Genomic DNA, 15,349 nt, shown 5'->3' on the forward strand with positions numbered 1-15,349 from the left:
AAAAAACAGCCAGTTTTTTAGATTTCATAGATCAAGCATTTTAAATGCTAGTGCTGTTACTATTAACATTAGTCAGTACCTAAAATTTCCAGTCAAGGTCACGTTGTCCTAGTATCTGTGCAAACACATAATAGAGTATGACACATTTTCTAGCCATAGAGCTTGCAGTCTAACTAGACAAGACACAAACATTAATAAGGAGGCATAAACAAGTTGTCAAAAGAACTAAACTTGTTTAACATTTTTTCTATTTTTTCCTCAAGTCATTCTGCTTCTCCTCCCTTCCCTCTTTCCTGTTCAGGTACTCCAGCCAACCCTGCTGAGCCCAAAACCCCTCCTTTCATCCTGCCTACCTGTCTGATGTAGTTTCAGGTCCTGTTTGGAGAGGAAGAAGGGGGTACGAAAGAAATTACAGACTGGTTAGAAATGTATAAAGGCTTTGTTGTGGGGGATCTCAAGGTACAGAGGGAGCATTATGGTCTCCCATTGCATCATCTGGCTTCTCTTTCCTCATGGCCTACCATCAGATTCTAGAACTATTCTTTTATCTCAGATTATATTAAGGGATAGATGTGTAAGACTTTTGTTGCATTTGGGCAGGGTGAGAAGTGCAGGTGGCTATGTCTGTGCAATTTAAGATTAACTGTGTTCTGGTGTATTAGACTACTTGTTTCTGGTCATTTGCAGTATGCCCCTGCAAATATAGCTGCAATAGATGCAAAACCCTGAACCCAAATGCTCAGTGTGGCTCTCAGCTTGGTTCTTTATGAGGCCTGTTTAAAGCTGGCTGTGGCTGAGCTAGGTTCTTATTATGACCTGGGGCTTCACTGATTACTCAGAAAAGAAGTGTTAGAGTGAGAAGTGTGTAGTTGGCATTATGACTGAGCTGGAGAGTGTGGGTGGGCCAGATGGAAGTGAAATCCATTTAAAAAGTGAATTGCAACCTTGGTATCTACTAACGTCTCCATTTAAACTTGATTTCACCATGATTTTAGCCCTATCCATAGAGGCTGGATCAAGCTTTAGCTAAAACAGGGGTCTCAAATGCCCGGCCTATGGGCCATCACTCGCTGGGGCAATTGTGCAGTCTGTCCCGATGGGCTGGGGAGGGTTGTCCATTCCCATTCCCCAAGCCTCACCCCTTCCCCCCATTGTCCTGCCCTTTCTCCCTCATGGCAGTTCATCCCCTGACGATGCGGCTTTGGGGATCACCAAGGAAACCTGGTGCAATGCAGCAACAGCAGCAGCAGGTGGACCCTCTGCATACCCTGTGGCAGCAGGAGCCATAGGGAAGGGGGGGAGGCTTGGTGAACAGTAAGACAGCCCCTCCGCCCCCCCCCCCCGCCAAGATTCTTGGGACAGATTTTGCATAATTGCTGCAGTGGGGGATGGCTTGGGTGCCTGGGAGTTTGACACTCCTGACCTAAAACCCTATTGGATCATGATAGAATCTAGCAACTATTCCTAATTCTGTTTTTCATAGCGCAGGAAAGGTTCTCTTTAACTTTCAGGCATTGTTGGTAGCAGGGTTCTTTAAACTTGGGTCAACACCTGTATCAACAAAGCCTGGAAATATTTATAAAATATTTCTAAAGTCATAAGAAAATAAGAAGGACCATACTGGGTCAGACCAAAGGTCCATCCAGCCCAGTATCCTGTCTGCCGACAGTGGCCAATGCCAGGAGCCCCAGAGGGAGTGAACCAAACAGGTTATGATCAAGCGCTCTTTCTCCTGCCATCTATCTCTACCCTCTGACAAACAGAGGCTAGGGACACCATTCCTTACCCATCCTGGCTAAAAGCCATTAATGGACTTAACCTCCATGAATTTATCTAGTTCTCTTTTAAACCCTGTTATAATCCTAGTCTTCACAACCTCCTCAGGCAAGAAGTTCCACAGGTTGACTGTACGCTGTATGCAAAAGAGCTTCCTTTTATTTGTTTTAAACCTGCTGCCCATTAATTTCATTTGGTGACCCCCTAGTTCTTATATTATGGTAACAAGTAAATAACTTTTCCTCCTAAACTGGTATGTAATCACCTGAAATTTGTGCTTAAAGTATTTCTTTTACTAGAGTTTGTACTTACTATACAAGTGTAACAATAAGGTGTTTTACCCAAACCATTAAGGATCTGTGTCATCACCTGTCATGTGCCGTGGGTGCTTCCGTGTTTGCAGCGTTGATTCAGAGCCCTGATACTATGCAGAAAGCACAGTGACGTCAGCATGGCTTCTATCAGCCTGGTTACTTCTTGCAGTGAGAGACCAAGAACCTTTCCAGTTCTGAGTCTCCCCAAAACCATTTTCCTGGCAGTGTACATTCTCTTACTGGATGCTGAAGTTAAGTTTGCTACACCCACAGAGACAGATCATGCAGCCTGTTAATTTTAAGGATGTTAGATAAGGTGTAATTGAACTGACATGTAACTGTATAAAAATGTTAGCGGTTTAAAAACCAGCTTCCTGTGCAGACCAGCTCCTGCCTGCTGCCCCACGCTGAGCACAGGGTGGCAGCAGCCCCTGTCTGTGGGATGCCAAAGCTCAGACCCCCCCCCACGGACAGGGCCTGCTGCTGCGGTGGGCCTCGACACGCAGTTGTCAGAGGCTGCTCCATGGGATGCACAGCAGCCTCTGTTCCCAGGGAGCTCGGACCCCTTGTGGCAGGGGCACGATAGAGACAGCAGCACAGGGGGAGTAAGGCAGGAGCCAGTGCTGAGGACGAGCTGGTGCTGTGGAAGGCAGCAAGGGAGGCAGACAGGTCCAGGAAGCCAGCACACGTAGAGAGCTGTCTTGAAAGCTGGCTCCTCGTGTGTATCGGCTCCCTCCTGCCCCCCTTGCCTATCAGAGGCAGCAGCATGAGGGGCAGGGGAAGGTGGCTCTGGTGCTCGTGGGGGCTGGCTTTAAAGCTTACTTCCCATGGGCACCAGCTGCCTCCCCCCTCCATGTAACTCGTGTCATCGTCTACACATTGATATCCAATTTAGCCAAGGACTTCACCCTTCACTTTAATGTACAAAACTGAGATAGTTTTGTATTAAAATAAGAATGTTTATTAACAAAGATCTATCTATCTAATCAGAGATTTCTGTCTGTCTGTGGGTACATTTGTTCAAGAACTCCTCCTAAATGGTAAGAGGCTAGGGGCACCAAATTTGGTATGCAACTTCCTCTTCTAACTGAAAGCAAAGTCAGGGTTTGGTTGTGCCAGGCAGGAATGGCCTGAGGCCGGCTGCGGCAGCTGGCGCCCCAGGCAGAGTGTGTGATCGGAGCCCCCGCCTGCAGGGCCGTCAATGGCCTGACATCATCGGCGGGTGTCCCGGGTGCCCCCGTGATGTCATCATCGGGCGACCCGGGCAACAGCACCCTAGGCGGCAGCCGAGTCTGCCTGTAAGCCACAGGCTGCCCCTGGTGCCAGGACAACCAGAAGTTCCAGGAAAAGGACTGTTTTCTATAACATGGAAAGGGAGGGGCTGTTTGGAGGGACATAGTACTGAGAGTGAGGAAAGCGAGCCCACGGAGGAGGGCTATCCTGCGTAGTGGCCATTGGGGACAGCTGTACCACCATGGGAGTGGCCATCAGGGCAGGGACTCGGCCATATTGCATGCCAGCACACCAGGTAATTAGCTTCCCTGCCCCAAAACCTTCACCCCGCCCCTGCTTCTGGCCCTTGACTGCAGTCTGGTCCTTGACCACAGTGCCAACTGGGCACAGATTTATGTGGGGTTCTAGTCCTTTTGAGGCTGTGAACCTGGGTCCTGTGGAAAGTCCCTGTGATGAGCCTTTCCAGGGCTGATCTGATCTGGTCTGTGTCTGTATCTGTATTAATCTGCTGTGAACACAGTGCTGGAGGGGGCGGGAGAGCCAAGCTCAGCAGGACAACGGGCTGGGATGTCCCAAAAGACAAGTAGGGGTGGGCTCAGTGCCGTCTTTAGCCCACCTGCCGGGGGCACCGCGAGGCAGAAAGGGAGGCGAGTGGAGCAGGGAGTGCCGAGGCTGCAGGGCTGGGGCTACGCAACAGGGTGGAGAGCTGTGGGCTGGAGGAGGCAGGGTTGGGGCTCCCAGGTGAAGGCGGCAGAGGGGATGGAAGGTGGTTCTGCACCACCTGCCCTCCTCCGAAGCAGGAAAACAGTGCCCCAGAGCAAGCCCTCCCCTTCTCCCACAGCTACCGCACCCTAGCCCAGCTCCAGCCTGCCTCCAGCAGTCAGTTCTTTGCCTTTATTTATACTTCCCAAAGTCTACTGTCTTCATTTCAAGAGCCTGGAAGTTTTCCTGGGGATGCAGGATCCATCCCCCATCATGATCACTAAAATGTTTTTCCCTGCTCATTGAGTTCTGTGCCTTACATTGCAGATGTACCTTTTGTTGTCCTCTGATGTGTTGTTACCTGGTTCAATTTACATTGTAGACATAGGAAAGGAGGCAAAATAACATTCCTTTGTGTAGGGCAGGCTGCGTTTATGTGTTACTTGCAGAGTATCTTTTAACAACATATTTTCACTAGACATTGATAATTATTTATAAATCACTCCTACATATATTATGTGATAATACTAATGGCCTGCATGTTACTGGTTGCATATGACATCTTAAGTGTAACTTTTTATAAAAACAAGGTGTTGGGTCAATGAAAGTGTCAGACCTAATGGGAGTTATTTTATGTGTGCCCTTTGCCATTGGTATTGAGGGCCTCCTAGGATCATAGCAGTTTAAGGGACATTTTTCCTTAACTAAGCATAACCACTGTTCTATCTTCATGTTTGTTTGTTCATTAGTGGTAAAAGAGGGAAAAAATGTAAGGGCCTCAAATTGCACCTGTACCCAGAAATACACACACATACCCATTCAAATTCATCTTTTGCATTTATATTGCAATTGTGTGGGTAAAATTAGAGGCATGTGTTGAAAATGTGTCTTGTTTTTCCTTTGCAAAATGCTTTGAGATCTGTTGATGGAAAATGTAGTGAAAAGTTACATATTACTAATTTATTATTATTGAATTATAAGAAATAAACTATACCAATGTTAACACCTTTACATCAGTCTAACTCTGCCGCTATTCTGTTGTTGTACTGCTTTAATTATATCTGTTTTTAAACTAATGCAGTTAAGTGGTAAAATAAAAACAGATTATAGAAACACTTGGTCTACTTCAGAACTAACAGTGCATTGTGAATTGTCTCACTTCAGGGAATCAAAAAGCCTTTTACTGAGGTCATTAAGGCTAACATTGGTGATGCACATGCAATGGGACAGCAGCCCATCACCTTCCTTCGTCAGGTAATGGTTTTATAAAACAATATTGTTTCTATATCTGGTATAGCCATGGTGTTAGCCAGTAGCCATATGTGGCTATTTGGTCGTTTGAGTATGGCTAGTTAGTGGCTACAGTTTCAGAACTGGTTGGACACCATGACTCTATGGAATATCACACAATTTCAGACCCTGTGATTTTCTGGAGAAACTTGTTGCAGCTAAGTGCTTGATTGCCCCCAATATGACAGTAATGCACAACAACCCAATTGTTTTATCACTATTATCAGTTGTGCTTTATAGCCTATGCATGTTTCATGTTTGTTTGCTTGCTTGTGTGAACGGATGGATTTTATTTGTATACATACACAGGGTGTGATACATGGAGCTGCCAGTATAGCTTCTCCAGTAGTGCCTTTATCATCAAAATGCTAATAGTTTGCCTTCTAGTAGTCCCCACTGTGGCTCTCTTTTGCATGTGAGCCTAGTCTAGAGTATTCTTTCTCCCTGTTTTACGCCCCTGAAATGTCCCAGCCTGCTCTCACCTGCTACTTTACTCACATTTTCAGCCAGCAAACCAGTTATTGGTAATATAGGTAAGGGAAAAATAGACTGTTTTAAAATCAACAGTGTTCTTTTAGGGCCTTGCTTTTCTAAAGTGTGTACAAACAGTATGCATCCAATTACATGTGCCTGATTTATGTGTTCAAATATTGCTTTTGAGCCTGCTGACTAAATATTTGCATATGCATGAGGGAAATGAAATGCATAGCAGATCTCAGTTTACAGCAGTCAGTCTTAGCAGGTACAATTTCAGTTGCATGCATCTTTTAAGGTCCTTAATATCTTAACATGTCTGGGCTAGTTTTGAAGAATGCTTGGATGCTAAATACATGGGTTCTGTTGTAGAAACTATACCAAAGCAAGAACAACTGAATACTTGTAGCTACAATACATTTTTAAAGAACATCTTATGCATTTACGCATGTAAAATCCTCAAATTCCATTTTATTTATGAATATTATGGCATCACTCGAAGGTCCCAATTGGAATCAGGGCCACATTGTATAGTTGCTGTACAAACACAGATGATAAAAGCAGTGTGGCTCACAATTTTTTATATATATATATATACAATTTTTTAAAAGTCCATTTAGCAAACTCCATTACCTTTCATAAAGATACAACTCATTATAGCAAATTAACTTTGATCAGCTAAAATATCAAATAACAGCTCTGAGCTCAGGGTCCCTTCTCCCTGTGATACACATACATGCATTAATTCTACTTCCATTGCTGCCCAGCAAGAATACTATGACTTATCTATGTCATCGTGGCGAATGAATGCAAAATGAGACAGAGATTGAAACAAATGGAAGCTCCTTTCAGCAGGGACCTCTTGATTTCCCTCACAGTGGCTTAAATTTTCTTCACCACAGTTTATTTCTTTTAGCGCAGGGCTCTGCTTTGACCCTCTGCTCTCCCTTCATTTTTTATTTAAATATTTTTAGCAATTTCATATTGGTAAAATAAAGATGCAAAAGTTATTTGAGAGACCTGTGATAGGGCTGGGACTCAGGAGACTGAGGTTCTTTTCCCACTTCTTCCTCAGACTTTCTGTGTGACCTTGGACAAGTCATCTTCTGTTCTGATCCTTATATTTAAACTGGTGCTAGAAATAACTATTCCTTCAGTCCTTTTTCTATTGAGATTGTACATTTCTCAGAACAGGAATCTCTTGATATCTGATTATACAGTGTTTAGCCCAGTGGGGCCCCAATCTCGATCAACTGTATTACAACAAGAAAAAAAGACATTTGCTGCTCTCAGTATTTTTAATTGGGTTCCAAACTCTGATGGCAAATATTTACATTATTATGTTTTGGAGAGAAGGGAGAATATATATATATATATATATATATATATATATATATATATATATATATATATATATATATATATATATAGAAGATCAAGAGTTTGAGACCTAATTTATTTATATTCTTTAGCTTACTTTCATATTAACAACTTCAAAATAGCTAGTGGCAATGAGCAGTCAATAGCAATAGTCAGTTTACAAAGATTTTCTTGATACTGTAGGTGGTTGCACTTTGTACATACCCAAACTTGTTGGACAGCCCAAGCTTTCCTGAAGACTCTAAGAAGAGAGCCAGACGGATCTTGCAAGGGTGTGGCGGGAATAGCTTAGGTAAGATGTTTATTTGCATAATTTGTTTGTAATTATAGATCTGTTATTTCCTGTTTTACCATCTTAAGACTGTGCAGTTATGGGCCTTTTAGAAAGGATATAATTATATGAATGTGGGCGAGGAGGTAGTGGTCTGTGGAATGGTGTATGTGGAGGTGTTTACAGCATTCTCTACTATCAAGGTAGGGTTGAAACTGAAAATGGTAGGCAACCACTGGTGTTTGTTGTTGAGAAGTCAAGCAGTAAGCAAACTTCTCAGCAAGACGCTTACTATAAATACATTTCTAGGTAACCCGTTACAAAGTTCCCTGTCCTTTATAATGCAGAGCAGCAGCAGGGGAAGTGGAGGTTGTGCTGACTAACCAGAGACCTTCCAGAGACCAGGGACTGCCCCAGTAACAGCTCTGGCTTCCCCATCCTTTATAATGCAAAAACTTATAAAACAACAAATAGTTTAGTAGCACTTTAAAGACTAACAAAACATGTAGATGGTATCATGAGCTACTCAGGTCATCTGAAGAAGTGGGCTGTGCCCATGAAAGCTCATGATACCATCTACATGTTTTGTTAGTCTTTAAAGTGCTACTAAACTATTTGTTGTGTTTTAAGTTTTTCCTGTTACAGGCTCCCCCTCTGAAACTTTATAATGTAGAATGGCGAGGGGGAAGGGGAGAAGGCTGTGACTAATCAATAGTGCAAACCGATACATTTCTGTCAACTAACCGCTTACATCTCTAATTGGCACAGCTGCGTTCTCCAGTCAAACTGTTCAGTTTCAAAGATCTTGAGGCATTTCTTTGAGTGTATATTGTTAGGGATTTCTGTCATTACAATAGTTTACATTAAAATGAAAAGGAATCATGCACAGTCTTTGTTTACAGTGTTAGAGTTTATGTAATTATTAAAATTAATTTTCCTCAAGATGTCAGTAGTGGGGTGTTGTACCTATTGGAAAAAAGTTTGAGAGCCTGTGGTCTAAGGTGTATAAATTGCATGTCCACATGGTTGAAAAATGTATTCTGCCATTATCCATATAGTCATCTTAATGATGGCTGCAATCAACCATGTTTGCAAGATAAAGTATCCCTAAGAACATACTCAGGTTCCAAAATAGTTGTCTTCAGCCTACTGTCCAATATATATTTACCTATTGAGGGGGACAGGTCCTTTTTGTCCATCCAGCAACTTAGCCCCTTGATTGTATCTGGGAGCTCCTATTTGAGTTACTACTCTAAATATAGTGCTTTAGCCACGGGGTAGTATTGCACAGTACCTGAACAATCTGACAGACCTGATAAACTCCTTTCCAATATGAAAAGAGACTAGGGGTGACATTTCAAAGTACATATTAGGGTAACTGATGCATCTCCTAATTTTTGTGATTGCAGTGCCTCGTTGTTGTGGTAGTCGGTCCTATAAAATTGAATATAATTAGTGGTTTGGTTAGCAGTCAGGCACATTCAGAGGAAGTCAAACAATTCATCCAGTGTCAGTTCAGCTTTCATTTTTATCTTTTTGTTTACACATAGTTCATAAGTTCATCTTTTTTTGTATTGGTTTTTATGTGGTCATGTGAACTGGTCTGAGCACTTCCTAGTGGTTCATGGAGAAGAGTTTGGACGTATGGTGCTGGCTCTCCTTATTTCAACTTTTAAATTGCAGTAAAATAAAAATACTTGAGTCCTTTTCTATTAGGGGTCTCTCAATCTCTTTTAAACGGTGAGCCACACTACAAAAAATAATAGCGAACCCATGAATTAAACTGACCTTTTTGTACAACATGCCTATGCCTATGTCTAAACCACAAGCTGTGGAAACAGTTGTTCTGTTCTGTGGCTCATAGGTTGCAGTCATGGAGGTCGCAGAAGTCATGGCCATGGCTTCCAGGGATCTCTGGGACTTCAGCTTGCAGTGGTCGTGAGCTGTAGAGTACCCTGGCAGGGAGCCCAACAGTTTCCCAGCTGCTGCAGGTAGCAGGGGCACCCTACAGCCCTTGCCTGCCACTGGTGGTAAAGGAACCCCGTAGCTCCTGCTCCCGTGACCTGCAGGGGAACCTCCAAGCTCCTATAGCAGGGGCCCCTGCAGTTCCCAGCTGTGGGCAGTGAGGGAACTGGCGCTCCCACACCCAACCCACGGTGGACGACCCCAGACCAGCAAACAGTATGAGGACCTGCAGACCCTATTACGTCAGATATTTTTAGCAAGTCACTGATGGGTCACAGATTCCATCAGTTTCTCTTTATTGCCTGTGACTTGTTCATGATTTTTATTTAAAATATCCATGGCAAAATCTTAGCCCTACTGAGGGGTAGCAACAAGGCTAGTTCAGCTCTGTTATATACTACAGAGAAGCTGATGCTGCACAGAAATAATACTTAGTATAACCCCCACACCTAGTGTGGTTACTGAGTACTGCAAGTGGGACCTAGACCACTGCAACAGTTAAGATCAAAGAGACCTCTACAGCATGGGCTGGGAGCCAGCTGGCTTTTAGCTCAGAGGGTAGAGGCTCCTATAGTCAGCTCCTGAGGTCCCAGGTTCAAATCCCGCCTTGGTGGTCATTACATTAGCACACACAATACTTCATGGGCTCGTCTACATTGGCCCCTTTTCCGGAAGGAGCATGTTAATTTCAGCGATCGTAATAGGGAAATCCGCGGGGGATTTAAATATCCCCCGCGGCATTTAAATAAAAATGTCCGCCGCTTTTTTCCGGCTTTTAGAAAAGCCGGAAAAGAGCGTCTACACTGGCCCCGATCCTCCGGAAAAAGCGCCCTTTTCCGGAGGATCTTATTCCTACTTTGGACGGGGATCTTTCGGAAAATAAAGCCTTTTCCGAAAGATCCCTTATTCCTGATTTTAAGAGGAATGGTTTATTAGGTGATGTGCTTTTGTGGGCCAGACCCACTTCCTCAGATCAAATTGTGGAAGAAAAGATGTTAGCGTACTGTGGGGCCATCCATGTTCTTTATGGCTGACTTAGAACAACGTTTCCTCAGATCCTGTCCCCTTTTATCCCTTCTCTACTTACGCTACATCGATGACATCTTCATGATCTGGACCCATGGCCAAGAAACACTGGAGACATTCCACAGAGATTTTAACAACCTACACCCCACCATCAATCCCAGCCTGGACCATTCTACACGAGAGATCCATTTCCTGGATATCACAGTACAATTCACCAATGGTAAATTAGACACCACTCTCTACAGAAAACCCACCGACTCGTACAGTTACCTACATGCCTCCAGTTCCCATCCAGAACACACCATACGATCCATCGTCTATAGCCAAGCCCTTCGATACAACCGCATCTGCTCTAATCCCACTGACAGAGACCAGAAACTCCAGGATCTTTACCAAGCATTTATAAACCTCAATTACCCACCCGGAGAAATAAAAAAACAAATTGAAAGAGCCAGACAAATACCCGGAAATCATCTACTTCAAGACAGACCCAAGAAAACCAACAATAGAACACCACATGTCATCACCTGCAGCCCCCAACTTAAACCCGTCCAATACATTATCAATAAACTACAACCTATATTGGAACAGGATACTAAACTCCGAGAGGCTATGGGAGACAGACCCATAGTCTCCTATAGACAACCACCTAACCTCAAGATGATTCTTACCAACAACCACAGCACATACCACACTAATACCAACCCTGGTTTCCCTTGCAACAAACCCCGTTGCCAGCTTTGTCCACATATTCACTCTGCTGATGCCATTATCGGACCTAACCAATTCAGTTATAAGATCAAGAACACATATTCCTGCTCATCCAGAAATATAATTTATGCTATCATGTGCCGACAGTGTCCGTCTGCTGTGTACATTGGACAAACGTCTCAGACACTTCGCCAAAGCATCAATGCACACAAAACAGATATTAGACAGGATCACAAAGAAAAAACCGTTTCTTGCCATTTCAGCCAGAAAGAGCATTGTCTCAATGACTTGATTACCTGCATCCTGCTTCAAAGACATTTTAACACCAGACTTGAAAGAGAATCCTCTGAACTGTCATTCATGCTTAAATTTAACGCTTTACGCCAAGGTCTCAACAAAGATGCTAATTATCTTACCCATTATAAAGATAGCTTCCCCAATTATCACCTCTAATATCATTAGCTCACAGACATTTACCTCCCCCCTCATCCTCCCTCTGTTCTGAAATTTGATTTGTCCTTTTCATATGTGTTCACTTTTTTTTTTATTGTATCCCTTCGGTATATATGGTCATGCCAATTTTCTTCCACGATTTGATCTGAGGAAGTGGGTCTGGCCCATGAAAGCTCATCACCTAATAAACCATCTTGTTAGTCTCTAAAGTGCTACATAGTCCTGTTTTTTGTTTCAGCTAGAGTAGACTAACACGGCTACATTTCTATTATGTGGATAAACAGACATTCTGTACTTTACAGACTGGAATGTACTTCTGTAGTATTGTAAGTGGTAATGAGCAACTATCCTTCTGATTAACTGTAACAATCTCTCTCTATATATAAATTTATTTTCTTGCGGGACAACAGAGTGACATCATTACATCACTCTGTGTCCCCTGGAGCCAAGTGCCACTCACTCCCAGCCTGGCCCTCCTCAGGGCTCACGTGGAGAGCTGGGGCTGCCTGTGGCCACGGCCTAGCCCTCCCCTCCCCAGCAGGTGGGGACAGGCATGGCCACAGTCTGACCTTCCCCAGTGGCTGGGGGGGAAGGAGGGTGGAGAGCCGGGGCTGGCACAGTCTTGGCCTGCCCCCCCTCCCCCAGGCACTGGGCAGAGAGCCGGGGCTGGTGCGCTGCAGCTCAGCCATCAGGGGAGTACTGGGGCCAGCTCGGGTAGGGAGCAGGAGCCAGGGTCCGGCCTTCCCTGGCAGCAGGGGAGCGGGGAAGACCTGGGGCTGGCCAGGGGAAGGAGATCTGGGGCCATCGGGAAAGCGGGGGGGTGGGAGAACTGGGGCAGCCTGGCCCACTGAGACCCCGTACCTCCAACCTGCTCCTGCCCCCTCCCCTTGGCCGGACACCTACCCCCAGAGTGAGGGGAGTTGGCAAGCATAGTGAGCAGGTCGTGCAGCTCCCTAGTAAATGTATAAAAACTGGCAGCATATATGGAAAAAGTGTGACGGTCATGTATGTGTTTTCAAAATAGTGCACCAGTCACCAATCTGATTAGCCCCCCAAACGGCCCACTGTGAATATTTGTCTAAGATGAGGTGTGTACATTTTCTGACTGGGAGCTGTCATTACCATAGTGCTAAGCGTTCAGCATTTCTTGTTTTTTGTAAACATAGCACTTCCTCACATACTTTTATGACGGGGTGGGCAATAAAACAGCAGCAGTTCACCAGAGTTAGCCCCTGGTAGGCCGCTTCCACTATATTTACCTGCACCTCCACAGGTACAGGTGATTGCACTCCCATTGGCCAGGAATGGTGATCCGCAGCCAACAGGAGCTGTGATCCCTGTACCTGCAGATCCCCCATACTTGCAGGTAAATACATTAGTGTGGGGGCCACCAGGGGTTAACACTGGCACACCGGATCCGGCCCGTGGGCCGGTGCTTATCCACCCTGGTGGTGCTTTGTGGTGTGATGAACTGTGTTAAAATTATAGCTACAATAAAACTGGTGTCTTGAACAGGCTTGGCAGACCAACATGGAAATTGCCAAACTGTATTTTAAAATCAGTTTAGCTATATCAGGACCAATGATTCTAATTCTCTAAGGGTATGTCTACACAGCAAAGTTATTTCGAAATAACTTTCCTAGCATCTACACAGCCAAACCACTATTTCGAAATAAATTCGAAATAGCGGAGGGCTTATTTCAAAAGTGGTAAACCTCATTCCACAAGGAATAACGCCAATTTCAAAATTGCTATTTCGAAATAAGCGGTGTATAGACACTTATTTTGAAATAGGGGGCCTCAAGCCTTTCCCAGGGTGCCCTGGTGGCCACTCTGGGCACAACCAAGAAAACGCCTCTCTTCCCCGCCTACCCACAGCCCTTAAAGGGGGTAGACTCTGGCCACTGTGCCTGTGCCAGCTCCAAGCCTGACAGCCCAGAGCCAGCAGTCACTGCACCTGACCCAGTGGCCCCAGCATGAGCCAGGCAGCCTGTGCCAGCCAGCCCTCCACCACTCCCCAGGACCAGTCTGCCAGCTCCCAGGAGCCTGCAGGGGCTGGAAAAGGTGGCGCCTGCCTGGTCCAGTGCAGAGATCAGGGACCTAATTCAGGTTTGGGGGGATGCTTCCAACGTCCATGATCTCTGCACTAAATGGAGGAACGCAACTGTCTACAGGCGGATGGCTGCCAGCCTGGCCACCACAGGCCACATGCGAACCCAGGAGTAGGTTCGCATGAAAATAAAGGAGCTGCGGCAGGCGTATGCCAGGGCCACGGGGGCAGCTCCCAACCAGGGGCAGACCCAGCCACTGCCCCTATTTTGATGCCATGGAGCGCATCCTGGGGGGCAGGATGGTCTGTGCCCCCCCAGGTGGTCATCGACCCTGGGGCAGAGCTTGCTGCATCCTGCTGCTCCAGCCCCTGCTGCCTCTCCAGCTACCGCTCCTCCTTCCACTCCTTCTCTCCCTCCCGCTTCTTCCTCCCCACACCCCCAGGGATGCCGAGGCCCCTGCACCTGCGGAGCTGGGAGACAGTTGGGCTGGCGAGAACCCCAGCCCTGAGCGTCTCCTCCCCCTTCCTCCCCTGGCCACCCCCTGCCAGCTCCCTCCTCCCAGGTTTCCCCCTCCCCTCTCCCACCTCCCCTCTTCCACCTTCTTTCCCCAGTCTCACCTCAGGTTCATTCCCCCCCACCCCAGTTTTGCTCAAGAAAGAGGCTTTGTTGTAATGAACACACGTGTCTTTTATTGTATAGCAGGAAGGGGGGTTAGGGAAGGGTAAGTGCAAGGACGTGAGGGAGGAATGAGGCACAAGCCCCCAGTGGGGCACACCAGGGAGACTGTTACTACCTGCAGAACGTGCTGCCAGGCTCGCAGCAACACATCCAGGAGAAGCACCCAAGTGCCCAGGGGCGGTTCTGGCTCCATGCTGCAGAGTTCTGTGGTGTCCTGAGTGAGGGCAACGAGAGCACGCAGAGAAAAAAATGTTTTGCTGTCCCTCAGCGAGGTAGGCAAGCAAGCAGGGAAACCTGAGAACTGGCTTTCCGGGGGTGTCCCTTTAAGCACAAGTCTCAGATACCTTGTGTGGCTGCTGCCTGAGGCTAACTCCTGACCTGATGCCCTGCCAGAACTGGTTCCGGCCAGCCTTAAATACGATTCAGCGTCCTATCAGTGTGGATGCACTATTTTGAAATAGCAAAATGCTATTTCGAAATGCATTTTGTGTCTAGACGCGTTATTTAAAAATAAGATATTTCAAAATAGCTATTTCAAAATAAGATATTTCAAAATAACGCTGTAGTGTAGACATACTCTAACATTTTCCGTTGTTGCTACAATTGTAGGGAGACTTCAGGGTTGTTGGTAATTTATAATAGCTGTTGACTTACCTTGCTCAAAGTAGGTATAAATTACATGGTAGTTAAGAATGTTGTTTGCAGTGCATTGTGGGTGAAACCAAATAATTGCTACACTCTTGAATGAACTCTCACAGAAAAACAATAGAAACAAAAACCAAAACCCACCATATTGTCCCTTAGGTGAAGGTTTTCACAATCCTTAAAGGAAACCTTCACCACACCCTCAGAAGGTGAGCCACGTCCACCTACATCCATCAATCTACCTAAAGCCAAAAATGTCCTGCAGCTTCATGGCATGGTGCTAAATTAGCTGTGCACTTGTCACTTCAGCCTCCATCAGCCCTAGGCCTTATACCTTGAATTTATGTTGCAGTTTGCTGCAGGTTTATTTTTGTGCATAC

General features: G+C 45.6%; 1 protein-coding gene across 4 annotated transcripts in view; it reads left to right on the plus strand.

Annotated features, from left to right (window-relative positions):
* GPT2 (glutamic--pyruvic transaminase 2) overlaps positions 1–15,349 on the plus strand; it is a 70,793-nt gene that overhangs the window by 38,889 nt on the left and 16,555 nt on the right. For all 4 annotated transcript variants that reach the window (XM_075940194.1, XM_075940195.1, XM_075940192.1 and 1 more), the window contains 2 exons: positions 5,190–5,279; positions 7,353–7,461. In XM_075940194.1, coding sequence (XP_075796309.1) covers positions 5,190–5,279; positions 7,353–7,461 — 199 coding nt within the window. The remainder of the gene's footprint in view (positions 1–5,189; positions 5,280–7,352; positions 7,462–15,349) is intronic.

The sequence above is a fragment of the Pelodiscus sinensis genome, chromosome 12 (assembly GCF_049634645.1).
Source record: "Pelodiscus sinensis isolate JC-2024 chromosome 12, ASM4963464v1, whole genome shotgun sequence".
Lineage (NCBI taxonomy): Eukaryota > Metazoa > Chordata > Testudines > Trionychidae > Pelodiscus > Pelodiscus sinensis.